The sequence below is a fragment of the Drosophila kikkawai genome, chromosome 3L (genome assembly GCF_030179895.1).
Source record: "Drosophila kikkawai strain 14028-0561.14 chromosome 3L, DkikHiC1v2, whole genome shotgun sequence".
NCBI classification, from domain to species: domain Eukaryota; kingdom Metazoa; phylum Arthropoda; class Insecta; order Diptera; family Drosophilidae; genus Drosophila; species Drosophila kikkawai.
In genome coordinates this window covers 1,381,336-1,407,162 of record NC_091730.1, presented here as the reverse complement: position 1 = coordinate 1,407,162, position 25,827 = coordinate 1,381,336, and the positions used below count along the sequence as shown (strand labels likewise).

The 25,827-nt window shown below is 48.5% G+C and overlaps 2 protein-coding genes across 9 annotated transcripts; both read right to left on the bottom strand.

Annotated features, from left to right (window-relative positions):
* Positions 1–767: 767 nt before the first annotated feature.
* Positions 768–15,487, bottom strand: dikar (CECR2 histone acetyl-lysine reader dikar). Of its 6 annotated transcripts, XM_017173286.2 has the most exons (9): positions 15,342–15,487; positions 14,207–14,345; positions 14,029–14,117; positions 13,263–13,954; positions 12,964–13,194; positions 10,939–12,123; positions 9,551–9,688; positions 9,361–9,485; positions 768–9,292 (listed from the first exon to the last, which is right to left on the bottom strand). In XM_017173286.2, the coding sequence occupies exons 2-9, from the start codon at positions 14,232–14,234 to the stop codon at positions 2,523–2,525; spliced, it is 9,258 nt and encodes a 3,085-aa protein (XP_017028775.1). In that variant the 5' UTR covers positions 14,235–14,345; positions 15,342–15,487; the 3' UTR covers positions 768–2,522. The 6 variants fall into 6 exon arrangements, 2 of the variants coding, with proteins under 2 accessions (XP_017028775.1, XP_070142235.1); XR_001770854.2 differs by lacking the exons at positions 768–9,292; positions 9,361–9,485; positions 9,551–9,688 and having other exon boundaries at positions 11,908–12,027; positions 12,098–12,123; positions 12,617–13,194; XR_001770853.2 differs by lacking the exons at positions 768–9,292; positions 9,361–9,485; positions 9,551–9,688 and having other exon boundaries at positions 11,983–12,123; positions 12,617–13,194.
* A 1,329-nt stretch (positions 15,488–16,816) lies between these two features.
* Positions 16,817–25,707, bottom strand: velo (sentrin-specific protease 6 veloren). 3 transcript variants are annotated; one of them, XM_017173297.3, is made up of 7 exons: positions 25,114–25,707; positions 24,470–24,560; positions 21,231–24,404; positions 20,963–21,074; positions 19,261–19,379; positions 18,945–19,161; positions 16,817–18,831 (listed from the first exon to the last, which is right to left on the bottom strand). In XM_017173297.3, the coding sequence occupies exons 2-7, from the start codon at positions 24,548–24,550 to the stop codon at positions 17,048–17,050; spliced, it is 5,487 nt and encodes a 1,828-aa protein (XP_017028786.1). In that variant the 5' UTR covers positions 24,551–24,560; positions 25,114–25,707; the 3' UTR covers positions 16,817–17,047. The 3 variants fall into 3 exon arrangements, with proteins under 3 accessions (XP_017028786.1, XP_017028787.1, XP_017028788.1); XM_017173298.3 differs by having other exon boundaries at positions 24,500–24,560; XM_017173299.3 differs by lacking the exons at positions 20,963–21,074; positions 21,231–24,404; positions 24,470–24,560; positions 25,114–25,707 and adding an exon at positions 19,516–19,675.
* Between the last annotated feature and the right edge of the window lie 120 nt (positions 25,708–25,827).

Genomic DNA, 25,827 nt, shown 5'->3' with positions numbered 1-25,827 from the left:
GCATATACATATATATAGAACCATGACTCAAAGAAGCCATGCCATATCTTTGATATTAGATTATGACTTTATAATGGGTGTTGAAAAGCCATGTAATAGCTCCAATCCAAACCGATCCGTTTCGCTCCGCTAATTGCCGGATAAACCCAAGAAGAGGAGGGCATTGGATCTGGGTTCTGAGTCACGCACCGCGTTTTGGGTTAAGATTTTTATATTTAATTAGCGGCAATGTTCGCGGTAATTGGGTGTTTTTCCTTAACCTGCTTTGCACCGCGTCATCGCCCGAGACTTGACCTCTCACCGGGGGGAATTTGCCCTGTCGACCAGATGCCGGAGATTCCAGGGATACCTGAGAAAGCCCTGCTCCAGCCACAACCTCATGTCACCACTCCAAAGACAATGTTGTAATCGTAATTGTAATCGCTCCGGCAAAATGATAATTAAAGCTGATCAATTGCTTTCAGCGATTCGAAAGCAGAGAGGCATTAGCAACACGCTTCCCGACTTCGTGCCGTTCTAGAAGACCTGCACACAGATGAGATGATCGATGGAGCCGGCACAGCTGTCTGCAATTGCAGTGTCTGTGTCTGGGAATTGGAATTGGAAACTGGGAACACACCGACAACCAGCCGGCCAGCTGGTGAAGGGCAGTAGAAATCCGCACTTGACTTGGCCTGCAATTGTATGCAAATGAACGCGTGCCGTGTCGAGAGCGCCTCGCCATAATTGCATAATAATTGCTAGCAATATAAACATTGGGTTCTTCGTATGTTTTTTTTTCGTACAATATGCAATAGAATTCTTTATTGTTATTTACTCGCTGCTGCGCGCTGTCGCTGTGGCCTATACATACAGATTTATGTATAATGTGCACTCGCTGCACTTACTGCATATAATATATATGTTTTGTGTTGTATATATAATCATTATTAATATAATATTTTAGCTTGTGGTTCTTTAAATATGTTTGTTGCTGCTCTTTATGCTCTAGGTACACCGCTTTTCTCCTCCCTCGTCACTCGTCGCTTCTCATTTTACTCGTTACACGTAATGACAGTTTAAAATTTGCGTTTGCAAAACGAAAGCTTTAACAACTTAATTGAATAAGGGGGGTTGTTCTTGTTTATTGTTTTTACTATATAATAAATATATATATATACTATCATTATAATTCTTATGGGCTCGCGGTTTATGCGTTACTCGTTACTTTTTTCTGTTCTGTTCTTTTTAATAGCGACTAAGACACTTTTTCTTTCATATTTCATAATTTTCCATTGTTTTGCTTTCAACTTTTTACACCTTTTAAAGCTACAACTTGAGATGTGTGTAAAAACGCCGAGTTTTTACCTGTCTGTACAGCAAATTGTTCTTGGGTTGGGGATTCTTATGGATTGGGGATCGGTTTGAAAGGTTTTAGGGAGGCGGAATGTTGCACATTTGCATTGGTTTATTATTTTACTTGCTGCAGCGGGGAGTTTTAAGGCTTAATGCTAGGTCCGTACTGTTTACTTAGCATATTTAACAAAAGTTTATACATCTGCTTGGCGTTCTCTACAAACTAAAAGTTTATCCTCGCTTCGTGTGTGTTTTTTTGCTTTAGCTTTAGTTTTGTGTGTTGCGAATCTCTTTGATTAGTTGGATTAATAAATATTTCAACAAATTGCCGGCAGCACGACGAATCGATAATAGTTAGTTATAATAATAGTAATAGTAAATAGTAAGAACTAATAACTAATAATCGTAGTTCATTTACACACACACGAGTTAAATTCTGGAAAATCAACTAAAATCTAATTATAGTCAGAGCAATTCTTTGAATTTCTTGCATTTTCTGTATGGTTTCTCTTATTCGTAATCTTTTTGTTAAGCTTTAAAAACAAATTAAGTTCAATTAAATATAAATTACGAGGCCTAATTAGCTACACCGTTTAAAAGTAATTGTCATTTTAACCTAAAGACTAACCCGAATAAAGATACAAACTAAAGACCAACAAACTCTGCTAGGAGGCAACTGCAGTCACAAAAGGAAACACACATTGCACAACGTACAAATTCATTCAAATGAGTTGTGAGAAACACAAAAAAAACATAATAATTCAAATAATAATAATATTTTCAAATGAAAATCAAGGGTCTGAGGCAGTGGAATTCGAGTCTTGCCAAGGAATATCAAATAGTCAGTACAACACACATCCTGCCTTCGAAGAAATAGGAAAGTAGCCTACAGAATCTGTAGAAATAAAATGTAACAAGCCTTCTGAAAGCTCATCATACTTTCGGGCCTTCCAACTATTACAGATTCTTTGATAAAATCTCAGCTAAAATTCAAAAAATAAAAATAACTTGTACCTTTTTGGGAACCAATTTTCTTGAAACCTTTTCTTAGCCTGTGTTGACCCCCTTCATCGCTGTGCGGCTGCCGCTGAAGCTCCAGTTGCTGCTCCTGAGCCCGAACTTGTTCCAGTTGCCGCCCCCGTCAGGTCGTCCCCTTGGAGATCCACGTTGGCGGCACTGGCGTACTGCTAAAACCATGACTGCCGGTTAATGTCATACGGCTTTGGCATGCCCAGTGTGGCTCGTTGGTATGCAGATGGCGGCGGCGGCGGTTGTCCATAGCCGGCTGCTGCCGCCGCCGCTGCCGGCCCGCTCAGCAGACTCTGATTGAAGATCATCCGCGTGTGAAAGTCATCGCGTCGCAGGTACTGCTGGTATAGCTGCGAATTGGGGTCGACGAAGGGATAGGCCGCTGCAGCAGCCGCTGCCCGCGTTGAGGGATGGGCCCCCGCCGCTGCCGCCAGGAAGGGATAGGATCCAGCGGCTGTGTTCAAGGGATTCTGTCCGGTCTTGTCCCCAGCATTGCCCACGGGATTGCCAGACGCTCCACTATGCGCTGGCGCCGGTGGCATGTAGTAAGGATTGGGGGCATCCCGGAACTGATCCAAATAGCTGCTGGCTGCCGCTGCCGCCGACTGATCGCCATAGAGGCCCAGGGCTCCGGGTGTGGGTGCAAAATTGAAGGCACTGCCTGGAACAATGCCGCCGCCACTGCTGCCTGTTGAAGTCTTCAGTGAGATGGCTGCTGCAGCATCTGCCGCTGCCGTCGTCTGATTGCTGGTATTGCTGCTGCCGCCGCCGCCGCCGCCGGTAGCCGATCCTGGCGAGGATACTCCTCCAGATTTAAGACCTGCGTACAGCTGGAAGCCCTGGTGCAGCGCCTGGGCATGCGCCTGCAGCTGATTGTTGGTGGCAGCAGCAGCAGCAGCTGCCGAAACAGAGGCTGCGGTCTGCGCCATATTGTACTGCGGCATGGATTGGTGTTGATGTTGTTGTTGTTGCTGCTGCTGTTGCTGCTGCACTTGTTGCTGTTGCTGCACCTGTTGTTGTGCCTGTTGCTGCTGCTGTTGATGCTTGACTGCTGCTGCTTCTGCTGCAATTGTGGCTGCCTTCTTTTTCCTTCCTCTCTTGGCTGGCGCTTTGACTTCCGCTGGAGCCACTGCTGCCGCTTGCTGCTGCTGTTGCTGCTGCTGTTGTTGCTGCTGTTGTTGCTGCTGCTGCTGGTGTGCGGGATTGTTGTTGCCTGGCACATAGTTGCCGGGCAGTTGCTGCGCCGGATTCCCGTAAGCCGTGGCCGCTGAGCTCGAGGCACTGTACATGTGAGCCGCCGGCGGCATGGTCTTGTCGAAATAGTTGCCGGCATAGCCCAGCATGGATTGCATCAGGGGATTGCTGTAGGTCTGAGGCGGTGGCGGGGGCGTGGGCTTGTTGTAGGCGGCCAAATGATGCGTCTGACTGAGATGATGCTGGTGATGCATCATGTTGCTGCTGGCATCGCTTACGGCAGTGGGAAGTGGGGCTTGTTGTTGTGCTGAGGCGGGTTTCTCAGGGACTGACTGCTGTTGCTGGGTAGTGTAATTGTGTTGTTGCTGGTAGTTAATTTGCTGCGTTTGCTGTTGCTGCTGCTGCTGTTGCTGTTGCAGTGGCAACTTTTGGGCCTGAGCTTGCTGCTGTTGCTGGTAGTTTTGATTATGCGGCGTCTGCAACTGCGTGAGATGTGGCTGCTGCTGCTGCTGTTGCTGCTGCTGTTGCTGTTGATTTGTCTGCTGCTTGTTGCTGCTGCTGGTCTGTGGCACTGATTGCGGCTGCTGCTGCAGTTGACAATTGTCCTTGGCAAACTCCTTGGGAAAGCCCATGGCCGCCGCCCTGTTGTACATTTCAAAGGCCTTGTCCGGCGCTATGTTGCCCAAAGGCTTGCCAAAGGCCATGGAACCCAGAAAGCTATTAAACATTTGCTGTTGCTTGTTGAGCAAAGTTTGCAATTGCGGCTGCTGCTGTTGTTGCTGCTGTTGTTGTTGCTGCTGCTGCAACTGTGGCTGCTGTGCAGGCGTCTCTTCCAATTTTGCCATTTTATTTGCCGCTGCATTGCCACTGTAATCCATGCCCATGTCCTCGCCGGGCCTCTTCAGAGGATTTATCAGAGTGTCCGTCTTGGGAGGCTGCTGCATTTGATGCTGCATAAAGGTGGCCATATCGCTGCCATAACTTGGCGGCACTATCTTCTGCTGCTGCTGCTGCTGCTGCTGCTGCTGCTGTTGTTGCGTATCCACCGCATCTGCTGCAGCCGCTGCACTGGCTGCTGCATTTGTTGACTGATATTGGGCATAAGTTGGATACTTGGGCTTGAGTTGCTGCTGCAGCTGGGATTGCTGCTGTTGCTGCGTCTGCAATTGCTGCTGTTGGGGTGTTGCTTGCAATTGTGGCTGCTGTTGCTGCTGCTGCTGCTGTTGCTGAGTCTGTAATTGCTGCTGTTGGGGTGTTGCTTGCAATTGTTGCTGCTGCTGCTGCTGTCCCGCTTGCTGCGTCGCCTGATTTGCCGCATTTGCAATGCTAGGCGGCAACAAACTGCGATTGAGGCTCCAGTCATTGTTTGGCTTAGCAATAGAAGCAGCTGTCGGGGGAGCAACCGCCGTGGGCAAAGGATTTATCAGAGTGGCAGGATTATACAAGGAGCGTTGCTGATGCTGCTGGTAGGTATCGTGGGTGGAGGGTCCATAGCCATTGTTACTAACGGCCCCTGTGGCAGGCGGTACTACAGGAGGTTGCACCTGCTGCTGCGACTGAGGCTGCTGGTAGGGCGACAACACGGGCTGCTGGTACGGCGAATGCTGCTGCTCTGCGGGAGAATGCGCCAAAGGTGTTGGTGGCTGCGTGGCCGCCGAGGAAGCCGGCGAAGGTATGGGACTGTGGGCCTGCTGATGAGACGCCGGACTGTGCGAGGGTTGCTGCTGCTGTTGCTGCTGCTGCTGTGCCGCCGGCGGATGGTAAGGAGAGTGCTGTTGCTGGTGATACGGCGACTGACCATGGTAGGGCGACGGCTGCGTCGACTGCGATTGCTGGGGCGTGGTGTACGGCGAACTCTGGGGCTGTTGATAGGGCGAGTGGGGATTCGGGGTGCTCGGACTCATCGAGGAGTTGTAATCCGATTCCTGGGAGCGCGGCTGCTTGTATTGGTCGTAAATGGGCAGCGGGGAGGTGGAAGAATAAGCAGGTGTCTTGGAAGCCTCAGAGCCCGAAGGATTGTAGCTATTCCCACCGCCATAGGGTGAGGTACCGCTCAAATCCGGCGTGGAAACATTCGGTGAGGAGGCGGAGGAGTAAATGTGCTGGGAATACTGCGGATACGGCGAGTTCATCTCCCTGGGGCTGCAGCTCTTGTCCGGGCTGCTCTTGGTCGTCGTATCCTGGTAGAAACCCACCTTGATGGCTCCATTCAGGGGATAAGGCGACGCCGGCTTGCCCATGTCATCGTTGGGCTTGGGCGAGACCATTATGGGCGAGGCTCCAATGGGTGAGGCTCCTATGGGCGAGGTGTACGAGCCTGCAGCATACGATCCGTAACGCTCATCGATGGCTATTCTGGGAGAGTCCGGATCCTGACTAAAGGAACTGCGCTCCGAGTTGGTGCTGCCGGTGCTTGGCTTTCTGGGACGCATCACCGTGGGCAGCGAGAAATTGTCACCGGCGGGTGAATGAGCTGGCGGCGCCACCGTGGCACCTTCACCCGGCAGCAGGTCCTGCTGCTGTTGCTGCAGCATCTGCTGCTTGGATGGCTCATCCTCATCCGTCTTCTTGCTCACCTTGGGACCTCCAAAAGCCTGCAGCCAGGCGCTTAGATCAGGCTTCTTCTTCTGCTGACTGGCAGCATCTCCCTTGGCCCCCTCACCACCCGCCGCTTTGCCCGCTTTGCTAAGCTCCAGCAGAGCTTCAAATGGCTTGGGAGGTCCTCCGCCCCCCTCCTTGCTGGGCGTGGTGGGTGGTGTCGACGCCTCCTCGGTTTTGCTGTCCTCCGTGGGCCCGCCTTCATCTTCCTCTGTGGGCTTATTCCGGGCCAGTTCTTCCAGCGTTTTGCCCAGAGCAAAGTCCTGGGTCTTGATCACAGTGCCCAGGCTCAGTTTTGGTGCTCCCTCGCAGGTTTCCGTAATCAGGGCGTTTTTCAGCTCCTTGGCCTTGGTGGCCACTGGGTTTGTGCCCACGAGGGAATCGCTACTCTCCTCCGTGGACTTGCCAGCAGCCACATTTTGGATGAGATTACCCTTGGCCTTGCCCGGCTGAAGCCTATCGATGGTCCTCATCACATTCGCCTTGGCCTTGACCTGCTGCGCCTGGGCAGCCTGAGCCGCCGCCTGTTTCTCCTTGAGGGACTTGCGCTTGGCCTCCTTGGCCAGCTGCTGCTTGATATGAGGCGGAGGCGGAGGATTCAACAGCAATTGCGTGGTGCTGGGCTCCTTGGGCTTCACCGGGGGCTGAGGTAGAGGCAGGCAAGGCAAAACCGGAGGCAGGGGAGTTATAACAGCCACAGGCAGAGGCGTGGGCATGGAGTTGTTGGAGCAATTCGAACTGGAGGCCGCTGTGGCGGAGGTGCTGCCAATGGAGTTGCCCGAGTGCATCGAATGGGGCGGAGTACCACAGCTGCTGCTCACACTGCTCGCCGTGGGAGCCAGAGACTCGGACTCCGATTTACTGGCTGCTGCTGCTGTGGCTTCTTTTGGTTCACTCACCAGGTCGTTCAATGCCTCCGCTAGCTTTGTGGGCACCAATTCCGTTTTGGGTGCGGCCAAGGCAACGGGACGGCGGAAATCCGCTGCATCCAGCTTGCTGCCAATCCCGGAGTCAAAGTCATCGAGGAGATTGTAGCGGGAAGGCGAGTTGCTGGCCGAACTGAACTCTGTGAAGCGAGGCGTGTGCTCCAGCCAGCGATTGATGTCCTTCAGAGTTTGTTCTGTTTCCACATCCAAGGCCTCTAGATTGGTATTGTTGGTCTGCACCTGGCTTGCCTTTTGGGCTGAAGCTTTTTTCCCGGCGGCGGATTTTTTGCTGGAAGCCTTGTCGCCGCTGGGTTTATCCACGGGCTTTGGTGGAGGCGGCATTTGCTTGTCGGGTCTCTTCTTGGCTGTGGTCTTTCCCTGTGTATCCTTTACCTTGGTTGTAGATGATGAAAGACTTGCTGGCGTGGTGGAAACCTCCTCCTTCTTGCTTTTCTCCGCAGGCTCTACGGGAGCCGGGGACTTCTCCTTCGCTGGCTTTTCCATTTTCTCCTTGAAAGCAAGAGGCTCCTCCTTTTTCTTGGTCTTGCCCTCCGTGTTTTTCTCTACCTCCTTCTGGGCCGCCTTTTCAGTCTTCTCCTGCTTCTCTGCCTCCTTGCTACGCTTTTGGTCTTTGCTCTTCCTTCCCCGCTTGTGCTGCTCTGGAGGAGGATCGGGTTCTCTTTTAGACGAGGTCTTCTTGCTGCCGCTCTTGGTGCTGGCTGGCTTGGAGTCCTCGGAGGGGGCTATGGAGTTGGAGGCACTGGAGCCACTCTGGGCAGCACGACTGCGTCGGAACTTTATCACATCGTACTTGTCCATAAACGGCAAAAGCATCTCCAGTTCGGCCTGCTCGGCGGCAGCTGCGGCAGCGGCAGCAGACAAGACAGACTCCTCTTTGCTTTTCTTGTGCTTGGTAGTGCGGGATTTGTCCTTGTCTTTGTCCTTGCTCTTCTTTTCCTTCTCCTTCTTGGAGCTCTCACCTTTTCTACCCTTTTTCGTCACCTTCAGACGCTCCTGGGAGCTGGCTCGACTGCTGCTCAGCGATTTAAAGTCCCCGTCTGAACCCTCCTCCTTCTCCTCCTCGTCTTCATCCTGATGATGCCGGGCACTCAGCTTGGTGGTCTCGGCATTGGGCACCTTCTTCACGGTGGTCAGCAGCTCGGAGAGATCATCGTTAAGGGCACTTTTCGAGTATTTCTTGTGGAGATCAACCTTAAAGGGTGACATGCTGCGGGAACGCGAGCCATCCTCGTCTTCATCCTCCTCATCATCGTCGGCGCGCCTGGTGTCCTCTTCCTCCTCGTCTTCGTCTTCTTCCAGCTCGGCGGCGGATTCGGCCAAGGCATCGGCTGCTGTTGGCGGCAGTAGCTGTTCCGTGGCCTTACTCCCCTTACTGCCCTTCACTTGCCGCTTAACGGGCGTCAGCGTCTTTACTTTGGATTCCGCTGGCACTGACTTTTTCTTCTGCGCCGCTATCGTTCGTGCTGTGGGCGGTTTGAGGAGGGACTTGGCCTTGGCCTTGGCCAAGGATATGTGCTCGTCGTCAGAGAAGTCGTCGCTCTCACGACTATCGCTGGCCTCCGCCGATTCGGGTTCCGTTTCGGGGGCTGTTAGCTTCTTGGTTCCCTTTTTGGTCTTTTGTGGCTGCTTTCCAGGCTTGGCCGCGGACTTATCACTCTTGGGCTTGCGTCCCCGCTTGTTAGCTGCAGGTTCCTTGTCTTTTTCTTTCTCCTTTTCCTTTTCCTTGTCTTTTTCCTTCTCTTTATCCTTTTCCTTCTCCTTTTCCCTTGCCACCTTACCCGCTTTGCTCTTCTTGCTCGGAGCTGGCGGCGGTGGCGTTGGTTCCTTCTCAGGTTCCATGTCCTCGTCATCCGTTTCCGGCTCTGCCTTGCTTTTGCTCTTCTTTTTGCGCCGTTTATCCTTCTCCTTTCGCTTACGTTTTTGGGTTTTCTGCAAGGCCTCCTCTTCAATCTCGCTGCGCTCTTCATCGGCGCTGCTTTCTGGGCGACCACCCATTGCCGCTGCATCCTTCTCCGTCTCCTCCTTGGCCTTCTTGCTAAAGTATTTCTCGCGAAAAACATTCATTTTGGAGTCGGCGGCGGGGTAGCTGAGATTGGGATCATCATCTTCGTCGTCGGAGAGATTATCAAAGTACTTTTTGGTGGCCTTTTCAAAGGCATCCTGCAGATTGTTCACCATTTCCGTGTATTCTGTGGGGATTAAAAGAAGGTATCATTAGAGTTTGAGGGGAAATTTTAATTTTATTTCAAGTTTTTACCATTATTGTGCCCATTGTACAGTCGACAGTTGTTGACAATCAAGCGGAAATCGTTTCGAAATTCGCTAAATTTGTGATATTCCCCACTGTCCAGCTTGTCCTCCATCTTGAGCAGGTCCATGGGTCTGCGAAAAGGACGAAGAGTTGAATAAACGAGTTAAGTAGACTTTTTCCAATATTGTTAACTTACCTCCTGATTATTGAATAATATCGTGGGGCAATATCCTCCTCCACGGGATCCATAAAGGGCCAGGCATCGCGATGGTTCTTCACGTAGACCAGCACCTTGTGCATTCCTATTTGAAGGACCTCCTCCGTTTCGGTAAAGCTAAGAATATTCGCATGATTGGAGGAGTTGTACGTTGAGTTGTTGTTTGTTGTTGTTGGTGTTGGTGTGTTTACTGTGTTGCTGTGTTGGTATTGTGATGCATTTGTTTTGCTTGTTGGTGTTGTTGTTGGGTGGGCATTGGTGTTGGTATGGTGGGTTAGGGAGTGGTGAGATTTGGACTTGTGTTTGTTACTGTGGTGAAAATGATGATGATGATGATGTTGGTGTTTATGGTGGGTGTTGTTGTTATGGTGTTGTGAGTAAGAGGTTGTGGTGTTGTGATTGTGATTATTATTATTATTGCTGTTATTATTGTTGTTGTTGTTGTTATTCTGATTATGATTATGATATCCCTGCGTCGTAGTTGTTGTTGTTGATGCTGCCGCCGTTGTTGAGTGGCTGTTGTTATTATTATTATTGTTGTTGTGACTGTGGTGCGACGCGTGCTTATGGTTGTTGTTGTTGTTAAGGCTGCTGTTGTTGTTGGTTGTGGTGCTACGGTCTCTACTATTTACAGGGCTACATTTATCGATATTTGTTGTTTATTTTTTTATGGATTTGGGTTCGGTTTTTGGTCGTAATGTTTTTTTTTACCGTTTTTTTAGGGAGTGGGTACAAAAGTTTACAATAACAATGATAAATATGTTAATCAATTGATCACATTATATACAATTCGATGGGCAATGTGAGTGTATGGAAAGGCCCAGGCATCATGCAAAGGTAACGAACTAAAAGTGTCAGTTAACTAAGGTAGAACTATTAAATTTCACAAAGCAACAGGTAAGAAAGGGGAAAAGAAAAAGCAAGGGCGGCTCCACTTTAAACAAAAAACAAAAAAATCAACAACAATTCAAAAACGGAGTGAGCATCATGGACGAGTTTTGCATTAAAGATACAATTTAAACAATTTTATTACGTTTTTTTATAGTTTTTGTAGGGTATTTGGTTGTATTTTTGGTTAGAAAGCTTATAATTATACTCGGACATTAATAGAATGAGACAGAAACCATTAAAAAAAGAATAAACTAATAGAAAAATTCAATTTCTTGGGTAACATTTGAAATCATATTCCTCATCTTCATTTAGTTTAAATTAAAGCAAGTTAAATTGTATCTTTGTCACGATGTTCACACATCCAACAAGCAAGCAGAAGCACAAAGAAGCATAAATGACCAAAGACAGTAAGTTTGTGTTGTGTCTGGGGGGGGAATCGCGTTCGAAATCGAGTCTCTTTTCTCTCTCTGACTTACTCATCTCCACTCTTGTCCGAGTAGGCACCGCTCTGCCGCCGCTCCGCCTTGCTGGACGAGGAGGAGGATGCCGATGACGAGGCCAGCTTCTTGGGCTTGCACGTTTCCGCCTTTTCCGCCGCCGCCGCCTTGATGCTGCTACTGCTGCTGCCTCCGCTTCCGCTATTGTTGAGAACGGCCTTTTGCTTCTTGGATCGCACGGTGCTAGCTGTAGTGCTGCTGCTGCTACTGCTGCTAGCGCCGCTCTGCTCCTGGGCCTGCTGTGGCTGTGACTGCGTGTCACTTGTTCCTCCCGCAGGTATGAAAATGTTGCCAGTCAGGGAACTGAGCGAATTGTTGGTTTGCCTGCCGGGCAACTTGACATTTGCCGCTGGCGCCATCGAAGAGGAGGCTATTCCTGTTGCTGCTAGTGGCTCTGGCTCAACCACCTGCTGCTGCTGCTGGTGCTGATCTTCCTGCTCTGCCTCGCTCTCATGTGCCACCGATGGAGACGGCAGACTTAGATTGGCGATGCTGGTGGCCACGGCAATTGCCGCCGAGTTGGTGTCCAACAATTGCAGTTGCCTGCAAAAGTTCTCCTTGTCCTCGGGACTTAGAGAAGTGCTAGTGGTGTTTGGTCCCTCCTCGGGAGGAGTCTCCTGTGGCTGCTGCTGCTGCTGATGCTGCTGTCGCTTTTGCTGGGCACTGTAGTTGCTGCTGCTGCTATTACTGTTGCTGTTGTGATTATTGTTGTGGTTATTGTTGTTGTCGTCCTCGTCTGCCTCTGAAGCATGCTTGTGTCGCCGTCGATGATGGTGATGATGCTCGCGATCGCGATGATGTCGCTTCTTTTGCTTCTTGCCCGACTTTTTCTTCTTGTGGTGATGATGATGATGATGGTGTTGATGTTGCTGTTGATGGTGGTGGCTATGGTGGCCTCTGCTTTGCGATTTCGGCGTTTGTGGCGATCGAAAATCTGTTAATAATTCTACTTCTTGATGGTCCTGCTGCTGCTGCTGCTGCTCTTCTTGTTGCTCTTCGTGTGGCTGCTCCGCGTCGAGGGCCTCCCTATCGTCGTCGTCGTTCTCTGGCGAGAGGCAGAAGGTTTCCCTGTGGCACAGAAATTCGCTCGAATTAGTTGTGGTTGTTCGTCTGAGGGAGCTTGCGTAGGTTGAAATACCACTGGCCGTCGATGTGGATTGCGATCTGAGGGAAAGTAAGAAATAAATTTGAAAACTCAAATAAATACAATTGGTTATTGTCATCAAATAATTGTGATTACGATTTACTAAAAGCATTAATGGTTTGATTTTGTAAAGAACAAAGGCTATGGAAATGTATACGAAATGATTTTAATATCTTATTAATTTATGTATCAATAATTTAACGGTATTTTACTAATAGTTTCCTATAGCTTTCCCTATCAATATCATATTTATTAATATACCAATAATTGTACGATATTTTCCGATATTCTACCAATATTTTTCTTTAGTTTCAATAACTTTTACATACAAATAGATAATTTTCCTATCAATAAAATATTTTTAATAATTTTCCTATAGCTTTCTTATAAGAATTTTCTACGATATATCCGTGTCTCTGTCGTGTATGAAATGGGTGAACAAGAACTTAAACTTAAGCCATAAACTTAAAGCACAAAGAATATAAATATAATTATATCAAAAAGCATGCTTACAGAGTTTTCTTTTTTTTGGAAAACGAAATCCAACCAATTCTAAATTATACTTTTTGGGGTCAAAACTCAAATTAAGTGCTGATCCTGGTTCCGTTGGCTCATCATCCTGGTTCCGGGGGTGCGGGGGCTTCGCGTTGATGCTGGGTGATAATGTTTCTGATTCTGATTTGATTTGGTTTTCAAACTCAAATTGCAAGCGCAGAAATCATAACAAATTGAACGGCAACTCAAAAGATCAATTGAAAACGTAAATCAAAGATGCTTTTGGTATGCAAGTGTTTTTTGGTGGATGAGTTGAAGAGGCTGTTGTTTCGCCAGGTTTCGCTTAAAATGCGGCCCGTGCTAACCGTCTCCGTGTGCGCTGCTGTTGTTGTTGCTGTTGCTGCTGTTGTTGCTGCTGCTGCTGCTGTTGCTGCTGCTGCTGATATTGCTGCTGTTGCGTGGGCGGTGCCAGCCAGTGTGCGTTCTGCCGCTCCTGATACAGATTCTCGCGCTCCCTTCGCTGGCGCTCTTCCTCCTGGCGTGCCTTCAGCTCCACAAGGTTGCGAATGCGACTAGAGTTGCGCACTTGAAGAAGTCTGAAGCGAAACATTAAAAAAAGTATTAATAGCGTTGTTGAGAACTAGCTTTCCCAAGCTTTCCTTACTTTCTGCGCCTTAAACGCTCACGCTCCCGGAATAGCTGCGGCAGCTTGGGCAGAAAATTCTCATCGAGTATTTGGAAGAGTTCGCGCTCCTTGGCGTTCGTCGAGGTCTTAAACTTGGCGGCCAAATTCTGCCAGTCCTCCTCGGTGAAGCAGATCACCTGCCAGATGGTGCCGTTGCTACCGATGCCCTTGCTACTGCTAGAGGCTCCGCCCGTTGATGTGGCTGAGCCTGATCCACCTCCTCCACCGCCCGATCCAGATGCTGAGGCCGCTCCGCTGGCCTTGTCCTCGCGATAGAGACGCGTGCCGTAAAAGTACCAATAGCCCGAGTTCTTGGCGTCGTAGCCAAGGGGCTCCACGCGCAGGCTGTCCGCCTCTAGATTGCTGAGAATGACCTGCACATCGGCCGAGTCGAGGCGGAAGTGACACAGGTCGTGCAGGATGTGCAGGCGCTTGCGCACGGGCAGCGACTGGAAGTCTATGTCCGTGTCAAAGTGGTTCTCGGTCTGGTGCAAACGACACTGTTGGCGCAGGAAGCGGCGCAAGAACATCTGATAGTTGCTGTGTGTGATTTCCTTGGCTACCGACTGTAGCGCATCGCAGCCCTTGAGCAGGCGCACAATTAATTCCGGCACTAGGGCGACCTGATCCTCATCGCTGGTACCATCGGAGAGCAGCGCCGATTCGAGGTCCTGTACAGTGATATAAAAATTATCATTTAATAGGGAATTTTAATCTGGGGAAAAGTCAGGGCCTGGAACCTCACCTCGATATCGATGTCAGGCAGATCAAAGGCAGAACTAAACAATGAACAGAAATGCGAAATACACGGTATCTCCCACCATGATTGAATGTCTGAAAAGGAGGGGAGAGGTAGTTATTAAAATAAATAATTTTAATAATAATTTTCAAATTATTATTTTTTTAATCCTATCTTTACTCACCCAGTAGGCCAATGAAAGTAGAAACCATTTATGTATGCTTGCTTATTGGAAACGTTGCTCCTCTGCGGGATTTGTGATTTCTTGACTAAAAACAATTCCGGATGCCTCTTTGGTAGCTTGCTCTGCGTGGATTTCGGGGCTGTTTGGAAAAGGGTTTTCAGGCGTTAACAAATTAGTTTCAAGTTACACACGAAAGTCCACCGAATGGCGGCACAAAAAGTGCGAGGCAAACATAAAAAATCTGTGCAACATGTGTGTGTGCGTGCTACTGCTGCTGTTGTTGTTGTTGTTGCTTGGTTTCTCTCTGAACATTTGGCGGCGTTATATACACAAACATCTGGGCTTTATCACTTATCACAGACATTGCGATGCACCGCAAAGGCACGCGAGGCGAGTGCCGTGGGCAGGGAGGTGGAAGTGGGATGGTAGGTCAAAAGAAAGTACACGAGCACCCCTTTCGCGCGCTTATTTTCACGAAGAGAAAATCAAAACAGACAGCCGACAAACGGAGAATGCTTGCGTTAGAGCGGGATGGCACGAGTGCCGCCGACCAATAGCGGCGCCGCTCACTTTTTCACGTTTGCATGCCGTCTCGCTTGCTCTTCATTACTATTTTGACTGCTGCATTCGTTTATTTTGCAATTATAATGTGCAATTTACACGGATCTTTGGGCAGTTGCTTTGGCCCAGGGCATCTCTCACGCGATTGCTGGGGCAGGGCTTTTATTGGGGATTTTTGGACGCGAACGGAGCGATGTGCGATGCGATGCGAGTCCCGAATTCAGAGCATGCGCGCGGGGGATGACGACGACGGCGCCTGGTGCGCCTTTTTTCTACCTCTGCCTTCCGCCTGCTGGCCAGTGTGTGTATTTATTTTTATTAATACACGTATATATATTTTTCAGTTACGTGCGAAAATGTCATTTAACTTAAGAGACGCCCATTTCCCCGATCAGCGCTGCGCTCTTTTCTTTCTCCTGCTTTCCCCCTCAATTTCTTTTTTCACACAAACACATAGAGGCACACACACGCACATAAGGGGCTCCATCTCCATCTGCCTTAAAATATAATTAATTATTTCACAACAAAAGCAGCGGGCGCAGCACACACAAACAACCGCAGCGTTGGTAAATACTTTGCTGGCACTTTGCAATCCCGTTGGTTCCGACCGTGGCGCAGATAACTCGAGTTTTCCGTTTTTTGCGCTCCTGGTTAATTTTATTTTCCTTCTGCTAGAGCTGCAAAAAGGTCGATGTCACTATCGATAATATCGCGGCAACGAGTACGATAGCGACTGCGAAGCAGTGTTGCCAGTTGCAAATTTGGCTTTCTCTGAAAAATCACGAAATGTTGACATTTTCAGTTTTCCCATAAAATTAAAAAAATTTAGTATTTGTTTAGCTAATTTATATATAAACAATCAATCTATTAAATAAATTTCTATAAACTCTTTGTTACTTTCTCCTCTTTTTGCTTCTTCCGCCGCAATCGATACATCGATACATAATCTCCAATTTCGCTTTCGTTTGCCATTCGGTTCTGCCTCTTCTCCCCACCCCTTACTCTGCTTCCTTTTCCTAGCCCCACACTGTGAATCTAACCTTACTTTTCGGCTCGCTATTTACATGGTGGCCTGCATGTGTGTGTGTTGTTGTTCCACATGCACGTTTGTCAGAGTGTGCGTGCATATTACCATGTAGGTTGCCATGTAGATCTAGAGAAACTACATGGCATAAACCGCGGGGAGCGGTGAAGGGCCATCAATTAAAGATTAACGCGAAATTTCAAAGGCAGCACAGCCGTTTTGCCGGAGATTTAAATAATTTAAAGTTTCTGCATCCATTTTAAATGTAATAAAGTCGCTATGTGAGTGGAACCACCGCCTTGCCTTGCGGAGTCCCACCATGTAGGTAGCATCTACATGGCGATTCTAGCTTACATGGTGAGACACTCTGCGAAACTGGTTTGGGAAGGGTTTTCTGCTCTAGAAAAAAGTGTGGTGGTGATTTTACAAAAGCCTCCCCCCAAGAATATATGACATATTAGCACAATTTTTTATTTATATTTTTATATATTGTAATTGTGGGTTTTTTTGTTTAGTTTTAGCTAGAGTTTTTTGGAGTCGGTTTAAGTGTTTCATTGAGTTTTTTGCTACTTATAAGATCTTTTTAAAAAATTTTTGATTTTCGAAACTATTTTATTTATTTCTAAAAGAAACTTGTAGAAATGTAATAAAAATTGGAAACAAAAATATAATCATTTCTGCAATAAAATGTATTATTTATATTACATTTATTTTTAATTTTGTTATTTATAAATAAAAACAAAATAAATTAGTTGAATTCTGTTTTTTTTTTTTTAATTTTGGATATGAACTTATTAGGTTTACTTTTAAAATTTTAGTCCATTTAAAAATTTAAAAACTTTTAATTAATCTAATTATAATTATTTTATAATTTGCTACATTTTTTCAAATTAAAATATAAAAAAAAAGTTTAAAAACGTTTCCGTTTTTCTGTAAATTTTAAACCCAATATTTTTTAGTTGGTTTTTTAAACATACTAAAATATTTTGTAAACCCTTTTATTTATAATTAATACCCAAAACATCTCTTTTGTATTTTATACATACGAATGTAGTCTTTATTTTACTTGCTTTATTGATTAATTAGTAATTTATAGTGAAAGGAGGACAAATTAATTATTACAAATAGTAAACGGCTGTTTTTTCGCATGTGTGTATGAGTGAGGGTATTTACAAATGTGGATGCCGCAGCTGTGGCAGCTGGAGCAGCGCAGGCAGGTGGTGGGTCAGGAGGAGAAGCTGCTGCTGCTGCTCCTGCTACGGCTCGATCTTGCGTATCTTCAGGCCGCCGCTGGGGCCGCGCGATCCCAGCGGAACTGTGGCCACCGACGTCGCCGCTACAGATGATGTGCTCACCAGCTGGGGCATGAGAGAACCTCCGTTGCTGGCCTCCCCGTTGCCGCTGCCATTGCTGGATGCAGAGACAGCACCGTTCTGCAGGCGCCGCTTCAGCACGAAACGTTTGCCCGTCGGCGGGACTGTCGCAGTGGCAACGGTGGCGGTTTTTGCTGCCTGCGTGGGCAGCTCCTCGCTGCCGGGATCCACTTCCATGTCGGTGCCAGCATTGTTCTCGTCGTGCTGCTCGCTAGACGGCTCCTCGTCGTCGTGTCCCTCCTCCTCCTCGAATTCGGCGCTCTCCGTGTCCTCGGGATACTCCACCAGCTGGCCGTTCAGAGTAGGAAACTCGATCACCGGCAGGACGTGGCGCTGCTGCTGATTGCCCTCGTCCATTAGCTGCTGGATGAGATTGGCAATGTCCTCGCGCTTCTTGGTGACGGTGAGGAAGTCAAACCAGTTGGTCAGCTGCTTGATGGGCAGCCGGTAGTCGCGGATGGGCTCGCTGAAGAACTGCTCCACGTACTGCAGCAGATAGAGGCCGCAGTCGGTGAAGTTGTTCTGCTGCGGCACCTTGACACAGTGGCCGGGCATGTTGTCCTTGTTGAAGACGTGCGCCTGCGCATCCGGCTTCTTCACGCGGTACTCGCAGGTGAGATAATCGCGCAGCGTGGCGACCACGCGGCTGCGCGAGGCACCCGCCAGGGAATCAAAGATGAGTATCAGTGGCTGCTTCACGGCGGGCACATCGTCGGCACCGCAGGTTCTTGCCGGACCGCTGGACAGCGTGGGCTGTGAGGATGGTTTCGGGGTGCTGCTGCTAGCGGGCGTGGCCGAGGAGGTTTCCTTGGCGGAATTCGAAATCTCACTGTCCTCCGAGGCCATGTCGCTGTCGTCGCCCTCGGCCTCGTCACGCTCACTCTCATCGTCCGCTATGCGGCAGATATTATCCGCCGTCAGGGCGGCTGGCAGCTGTCCTCCTTCGCCCCTCTTCGCCAGCGGGGTAATGGTGGTGTTGCCTATCTGCAGGGAGACCTTCTTGCCCCGCGGACGCTTCAGCTGCTGCGGCTCCACCGGCTGGTTGGTATCATAAGTCACGGGTCCCTTGAGGTTGGGGAAACAGATGATGGCCAGGAACCAATGTGACTGCTCGTTTATGGGCACTATGATAAAGTCCTTGTCGAAGATGTCCACGCCCTTGGTCCACTTCTGGACGCGGGCATGTCGCTTCTGGGCCGCCGTCTGCTTCATGTCCGTGGGACGCGTTAGTGTCGTCAGGCGTTTGTAGAAAAAGGTGCTAAAGATGTGCGTGCGCTCGCGCAGAGCCTCCGGAATCTGCGTGTTGCGCAGCCAGACAAGGTAAAAGTCTATGATGATGTCGTTGAGGTACGACTCCTTGGTGAGGCACACATAGTCCTCCATTCGTATGCAAAGGCTGCCGGAGGTCTTGGGCGGATACATCAGAAGGTTGACCTGCTCATCGGCCCTCAGTTGGCGCGGCGGCGGTGGCTGCTGTGAGCTCTTGTCCAGTGCCTTTTTATCCGAATCGGCGAGTCGCTCCAAAATCTCAGCGGCATCAGTTGAGGATATCTCGTCCACACAGTTAAACATACCCTTGATGGTGCCTCGGGCCGTGTACGAGATGGTGTCAAAGATTAGAATGAGCCGGCGAATGTGGAACGAACTGTTGCCCTTGAAGCAGGTTTCTGGAAAAAGGGGTTGAAAAAAAAAGAGATGTGTTGGTTTGGAGACGTACATAACTAAACTACGATTGATTCTCTTTGAAAATCAAATCACAAATAAATTCAAGGTGACTCACGTTCACTGGCCTGATCGTCGGGCAGGAGGAGCTGCGTTTTCACATACTGGGCGCACGTCTTGAGCAGGTAGAGCGTGACGAGCGGCTTGGCGGGTTCCGCGCTGCCAAAGTGCGCTATTACCTTGATCACCTCGTGCTTGTAGATGTGCAGCGTGAACTTGGCATCCTTGTCCGGCACAATGCCCGTGATGCAGATTCCTTTCGAGGTGAAGGTTATCTGCAAATGATGCAAGGATGCAAAGAGGGTGCAACATGCATTTTATTATACACATTTCGGAACGGGAGAGGGGAGGGGAGGGGCGTAGGGACTACTCACCGGCTCTGTGATCTCGTAGCGGTAGGGCACCAAGCGGACGCAATTACAGCTCACCGACATGGAGAAGCGATCATTTTCCGGGATATCCGACAAATCTGTCACGTCACCGCGCACAAAGTCTGCCAAAAAAAAAACGAGAAAATGTTGAAATTCATTAAATAATGTAGTTCTTGTTGTCTCGCCTTTCTCTTCGTCTTCCTCGTGGCTTGCACGAGTCGCACATTTTCATTCACAAACACACACGCGAGCCTTTACCTTCGTCGTTCATTGCGTCTAAAAATGTTTAAACTAATAAAAACTATAAAAATCAGAGTCAGTTTTTGTCCTAGTTGTTAAAATTGCAAGAGAATTTGGGAAAACGATGTGTTTTCTCGTCTTCCCTTTGCGCTTTTCTTCCTCTATCGGTTTGCCTTGCGTAAAAATGGCGTGCTCTGTCGGGCGCCCCCTGTCGGAATGTCTGGGTAGCGCTTGCTTAGCGGCATTGCCAGCACAAAAAAAATAAACAAACAAACAGGCACATTGCTCTACATCAGAGTTGCCACGAAGGGGGTAAAAAAAAGAGCTAAAATAGCTAAACAGGGAAATTAGCTAATTAAATAAATTATACAAAATAATTTACTTGTTATACCCTTGCAGGGTATTATAATTTCAGTCAGAAGTTTGCAACGCAATGAAGGAGACGTTTCCGACCCTATAAAGTATATATATTCTTGATCAGCATCAATAGCCGAGTCGATCTAGCCATGTCCGTCTGTCCGTCTGTCCGTCTGTCCGTTTCTACGCAAACTAGTCCCTCAGTTTTAAAGCTATCTCAATGAAACTTTGCATATAGTCTTCTATATGCTCTCACTGCTATATATGTCGGAACGGGCCGGATCGGACGACTATATCATATAGCTGCCATACAAATGTTCGATATATTTTTAGAAAAAAAATTATAACTTTGGTGTTTTTCAACGTTTTTGCACCATTTTTTAAATATGACCATTTTATATTATTTCTAAATTTTAGTAAAAATTTTATGAAAATCGGACGACTATATCATATAGCTGCCATAGGAACGATCGGGAAATTAATAGAAAAAAAATTATAGGTTCGTTGTTTTTCAACGTATTTTCATCTACTCTGGGATATAAGCTTATTTTATTATTCTAGAATTTTGGTATAAATCGGACAACTATATCATATAGCTGCCATATAAACCGATCGGTAGATGTATACAAAATCTAAAGCTGGGAATGCAAAACTGTAACTGTCAAACTGTAAACATAATAAGTATAGGTAAAATGTAATGAAATAATATCTGCAAGGGTATACAAACTTCGGCGTGCCGAAGTTAGCTTCCTTTCTTGTTTTTATAAATTTTAATAATTAATTTAAATAGCTTGCTTAAGTTATATTTCAAATTTTTTAAAACTCTCTCTAACTTTATAATCTGAAATTTTTAATGTATTAATTTAATGTATTTTTGAGTAAAATATGGATGTAGTATTTTTACTAAAAAAGGTTTAATGATTACTCTGGGTTAAAAAAAAGTCTATTTAAAAAAGGATAACTTTTAAAATTAAAAATTTTCTGATAACTAATTTAATCTGGTAAACAGAATTCTATTATACCCACAAAATATACCTACATCCCAGACTCTCAATAGATTAAATCGAATATATATAAATATATATAAGGCTCTATAATTAGGTCTTACCTTTGTACAGGGGCTCCTCATCGATCTCGGGCAGCTGCGGTTCGCAGGCAAAGGCGGCGGGCAACTGGTGGAGATTGCCATTTGAATTCAGTTTGAAATTTGTGGAGGGTTGCTGGAAAATACAAGTAAACTAGTTAGATAAGATCTAAAAACAACATTAAAAGGGTTAAGAAAATAAAAAAATTTATTTTCCTACTAGAAAAATATTAAAATTTAAAAAATCTAATCTAATTTATGAAATTTTTAATATTAAAACTATTCAACTTACATTTCCCGTCTCCGTGTTGGCCTCATCGGCATCGGCTTCATCCTCGCTGCTCAGCAGCACCACTGGATCCACCTCGGCTGCCCGCCTGCCGCCTCTGGCCCTGCCGCGTATGGCCATTCCTCCGCGGCCCCGGGCACCAGCTCCTCCAACTCCTGGATAGGCCACTCCCGCCAGCTGCTTGCCGTAGCGAGCCACGGCCGCCAGTTCACGTTTTTTCTCCGCCGCAGTTGCTCCTGCTGTCAGGGGCTGGTGCTGCTCACTGGCCGTTGATGAGGAGGAGGCTGGCGAGGAGGCAGCACTGGACTTGGCAATATATGACTTTCGTTTGGGGGGCTCCGGGAAGACGCGCTTGCAGCGCTCACAGCGGGCATGATCCATGCCCGTGAAGCCGCACAATTGGCACACGGCGAGGAAGCCATCGATGAGTTTGCGAGCCTCGGCGGGAGCGGCTGCTCCTGCGGCTGCGGCTGCTGATGCTCCAGAGGATGCTACTCCCACGGCATTCGTTTGATTAGCCGAACTGGCAGCTTCTCGTTTCGCCTGCTCGGCGGCGGCGTTTGCCTGGGCGTACGAAGGGCCGGTATTCGAGGAGGGTGCATTGGCAGCGGCTCCTCCGGCCACTGGAGCTGGGTTTTCCTGCGAACGGTTCATCTGCAGGCTCTCTTCCGCCCGGGATATCAACTCGCTGGCAGACTCGTTTACTGAGAAGCCCACGGTGACAATGAAATCCACATTGGCGCCGCGGTGCTCCACGCACTGAATGGTGGTGGCGTTGTCAAAGGGCACGCCGACCTGCTCGAGGAGATCCTGCACCGTGCAGGACTCGCGCGGCAGGGTGAAGGTGATCAGACGCTGCTCGCCGCTGGCCAGGATTACCAGCATTTTGGCGCTGTTCTTGTCGCGCTCTGCTATGGGCTGGCCAGCCCTGTTGTTCAGGACGTGCTGCGAGTGAATCTCGAAGTTGTTGTGGGAAGTCTGCTGCACGGACGAGCCCTGCGGAGCAGATGAAGCGGCGGCGGTGGCGGTGGGAGCGGTAGGAACTGGAGCCACCACTGGGGCTGGGATCGTCCTTTGGGGCTGCATAATACGTGTACCCGGCGGCAGACCTCCGCCTCCTTGGGTTTGCAGCTTGGGTGCTGGCCGCACTAGTGTTCCTCCTGTGGCGGCCCTCATGGGGGTGAGGCCGGGATTGGGTGATGGCGAAGCACTGAGGGTATTTCGCTTCTTGAACTCAGCCAGACTCATGCTGGCTCCTCCCGCGGTACGCATACCCTGGACCTGACCCTGCACCACCTGCTGTTGCTGCTGCTGCTGCTGTTGTTGGTCCTCTTCCTGGGTTGCTGCTCCTCCGCCGGGATAGTAGGTGGTCAGCGTGGTGCCGGCTCCTATCTGCATGGGAGGCAGCTGAGGGGGAGGCTGAGGCTTCTGCTGCTCCTTCTTGAGGACTGCCGCCTGTATGCGGTCCTCCAGGTCCATGCCAATACTGCTGTTGTTGGTGGATTGGACCACTCCACCCGTGGGATTGGCGGCAGGCGCTGAAGTAGGTACTGGAGCGGGCCCTGCCGAGGTCAATGCAACGGGAGCTCTGTAGCGAATGGGAACCTGGCGCATCATCAGCATGTGATGCTGCTGCTGCTGCTGGGGATTCCCGTCGGTGACCATATGGGTGCGATAGATATGGCGCTGTTGCTGCTGTTGCGGTTGAGCTTGCTGCTGCTGTTGTTGCTGCTGCTGCTGCTGGCCGAGATTCGTGCTGATGGTGATGTGCTTCATCGGGGCCTGGGTCACTATTTGCATGGTCTGACCTCCGTCGGCACCGCTCGCTTGCACCACCAACTGAGCTCGCGTTGGACGTATGCCCGTCGGTCGTATATTCCGCACGATTCCGCCAGGCACAGTGGCACCCACTACTCCACCTCCTCGCGGCCGAACTTGTCGTACGATGGTCGTCGGCGTTAGCATGGACCTGTTGGCGGCCACAGGGGTGCCGGGTCGGCCCACAACAGCTCCACCTCGCTGGGATTTCCCCCTGAAAGCGGCTCTCACCAATTGTGTTCCGCCGGGGGGAGTGGTGGCCACCAGCTGAGGCTGCTGCTGTTGCACCAGCTGTGGCTGTTGCTGCTGCTGTGGCGCCTGTTGCTGCGATGGCTGTTGCTGCTGCTGAACCTTCTGGACCTGCACCTGCTGATAGACCACGTTCTGGGTTTGCTGAGGGACAACGCGAGCCTGAACTAAGTGAGCGGTCTGAGCGGTGGCCTGGAGTTGCAACTGCTGTTGCTGCTGCTGCACTTGCTGCTGCTGTACATGTTGCTGCAGGACGTGCTGTTGCTGCTGCTGCTGCGGGGAAGTGGTGTAGACAACGCGGTTGTTGTACGGATGAATGGTGGTGGCCTGGCGCATAATCAGCTCCTGATGCTGCTGGGCCTGGATCAATACCGGTTGCTGCTGGACGATCACATGAGTGTTGTTCAGCATACTTATGGGTCTTTGGGGTTGCTGGGTGGTTGTCATACGATAAACAATTTGTTGATGCTGCTGCGGCTGCTGCTGCTGGGCAGGGGACGTTTGCAGCTGTAGCGTTTGTGGCTGCTGCGCTTGAGGGTGCTGCTGCTGCTGTTGCTGCTGCTGCAACTGGGACTGCTGCTGGGGAGAAGCCTGAACCTGATAGGTGGGCGCATGCTGCTGGTATTGCTGCTGCTGTTGTTGCAGCACCTGCTGCTTCTTTTGCTGCTGCATGTGCTGGACAATGGCATTGGGCTGTAGTACTTGCTCTGAGGTGTAGTAAATCTGCTGCGTATGCTGAATGGCGGGCTGCTGATGTTGCACATATTGTTGTTGCTGCTGCTGCTGTTGTTGTTGTTGTTGCTGTTGCTCCATGTGGAGTTGCTGCTGTTGCTGCTGGGCATCTTGTTGCTGCTGGTAGTGTACCTGTTGTACTTGGTGTTGCTGATGATGCATCACAACTTGCTGTTGTTGCTGCTGCTGTTGGTGTTGCTGCTGCTGCTGCTGTTGGTGTTGCTGCTGTTGCTGAGCCAGATCATCGCTTCCTATGATATGGTAAGCAGGTGCAGGCGCCTGTTGCTGCTGCTGATACTGGGCTGGAGCCGCGGTTTGGTATACAACCTGCTGCTGATCATTGAACACCAATTGCTGGTCGTCCTGCAGCACCAAGGACTGCAAGTAAAGTTGGAAAATTATTGTTAAATTGAAGAAACTAGCGATTTTTTGATACTACTCACCCCAACCTCATCTTGGGGCATTTGCACTACCTGCAAGTCCGAGTAGACAGGGTCCTCTAAGGGCACTATATATTGCTCCATTTTTTAAGAGCTGAAAAGTCAGGGAAAATTTTGTTTAAATTAAATTAATATAAATAATATTTATAATTTTTAATTTTCATAAAAAAAATTTTTTTATTACAAAATATTTTTGTTTGAACTTTTTTTGCTTTTCTCTGCAACAAATACACACAACTAATGGAAAATCCATAAATAACACATAAAAGGGGAAAAATCAATGGAATATATGCATTTATATGGCGCACATAACCAAACAGTCTTGTTATATATAGTCCTCAACATATTTTTTCTATTTTCTACACATTTTCTGCACAAATAACTGTGCATGCGTCTCATTTTTGGAACCACATACAAAGGTAGTGTAACGAACCTGCAAACACATGCATAGCAAAGGGTTAAAATGCTAATTTTTTACACTTTTCAGGCCGCCAAAAACAATTGTTTTTGTTTTTCTAGCATATTTTAGCCTTTTTCACATATATTTGACCTTTTTAAGGCACATTTCTTATACAATTACTGGGCATTTCTTGCGACTAAATTTTTTTTCTTTTTGGTCATTTCACACACACACAACAAATACCCACCTCGGAGACTTTCCCGAAAACGCAACTTTGTGACGCCGCTGGTGATGTTCGCTCGCTGTATCACTTGTGCCCGGGTTAAACCATATTTTGGTTGGCTCTTTTCACTATTTTAAGGGCAAAAGCTAGCATTTTTGCTTAAAAATTCACGCTTTCTTCGGTTTTATAAAATGCAGCAGAATCAAATATGGCGTTCAATGCAGAGTAGCATTTCTGGAGAAATTTCGCGCTGGCAACGCCGTCTGCACGAGCGCGCCCCCTGGCGGTTTCGCCGCTCTGCAGCTGTTTACAAACATTTAGCAGCGTTGTGTTTTGTGCTGCTGGTTTATCGATGTCCGCTTTGTACCGTCGTCTTCGCCTAATGTTTAGTGGTCCCTCTGTTTGGCATGTAGCCCATTTATAGGGACCACTAAACTTTCGGACCACTGGAGTTGGCTTGAAATCGACTGATTTTCGCGTTGAAAGCCGTTTTCCAGGCATTAATTTTATTTTCGGCAACATATTGGAGTTATAAAGCCGGAGTTGCGTGATAACGGATTTTTTTCGGCAATTATTATCGCGGTTTTTGGGCACTTGTGTTTTGTTGTTAGCAGCGCGCTCTGCGAATTGGGGGAAGAAGCAGACGGTGCAACAACAACATCAGGCGTCAGGGATGGCAGGCGGGCGATAGGCCCAAAACCGATTATTTTCGACATTTTTCAAATTTTCATCGCTTAA

What these genes read in the sequence shown, in the direction of transcription:
- velo (XM_017173297.3), bottom strand. Translation starts at nt 24,550, where the DNA reads ATGGAGCAATATATAGTGCCCTTAGAGGACCCTGTCTACTCGGACTTG. An exon ending in TGCCCCAAGATGAGGTTGGG is followed by an intron (nt 24,405 to 24,469) that starts GTGAGTAGTATC and finishes CTTTACTTGCAG; the next exon opens with TCCTTGGTGCTGCAGGACGA. An exon ending in TGAGGAGCCCCTGTACAAAG is followed by an intron (nt 19,380 to 20,962) that starts GTAAGACCTAAT and finishes TTTTTTTGGCAG; the next exon opens with ACTTTGTGCGCGGTGACGTG.
- dikar (XM_017173286.2), bottom strand. Translation starts at nt 14,234, where the DNA reads ATGGTTTCTACTTTCATTGGCCTACTGG. An exon ending in TATTATTCAATAATCAGGAG is followed by an intron (nt 9,486 to 9,550) that starts GTAAGTTAACAA and finishes TCCTTTTCGCAG; the next exon opens with ACCCATGGACCTGCTCAAGA. An exon ending in GTACAATGGGCACAATAATG is followed by an intron (nt 9,293 to 9,360) that starts GTAAAAACTTGA and finishes TAATCCCCACAG; the next exon opens with AATACACGGAAATGGTGAAC.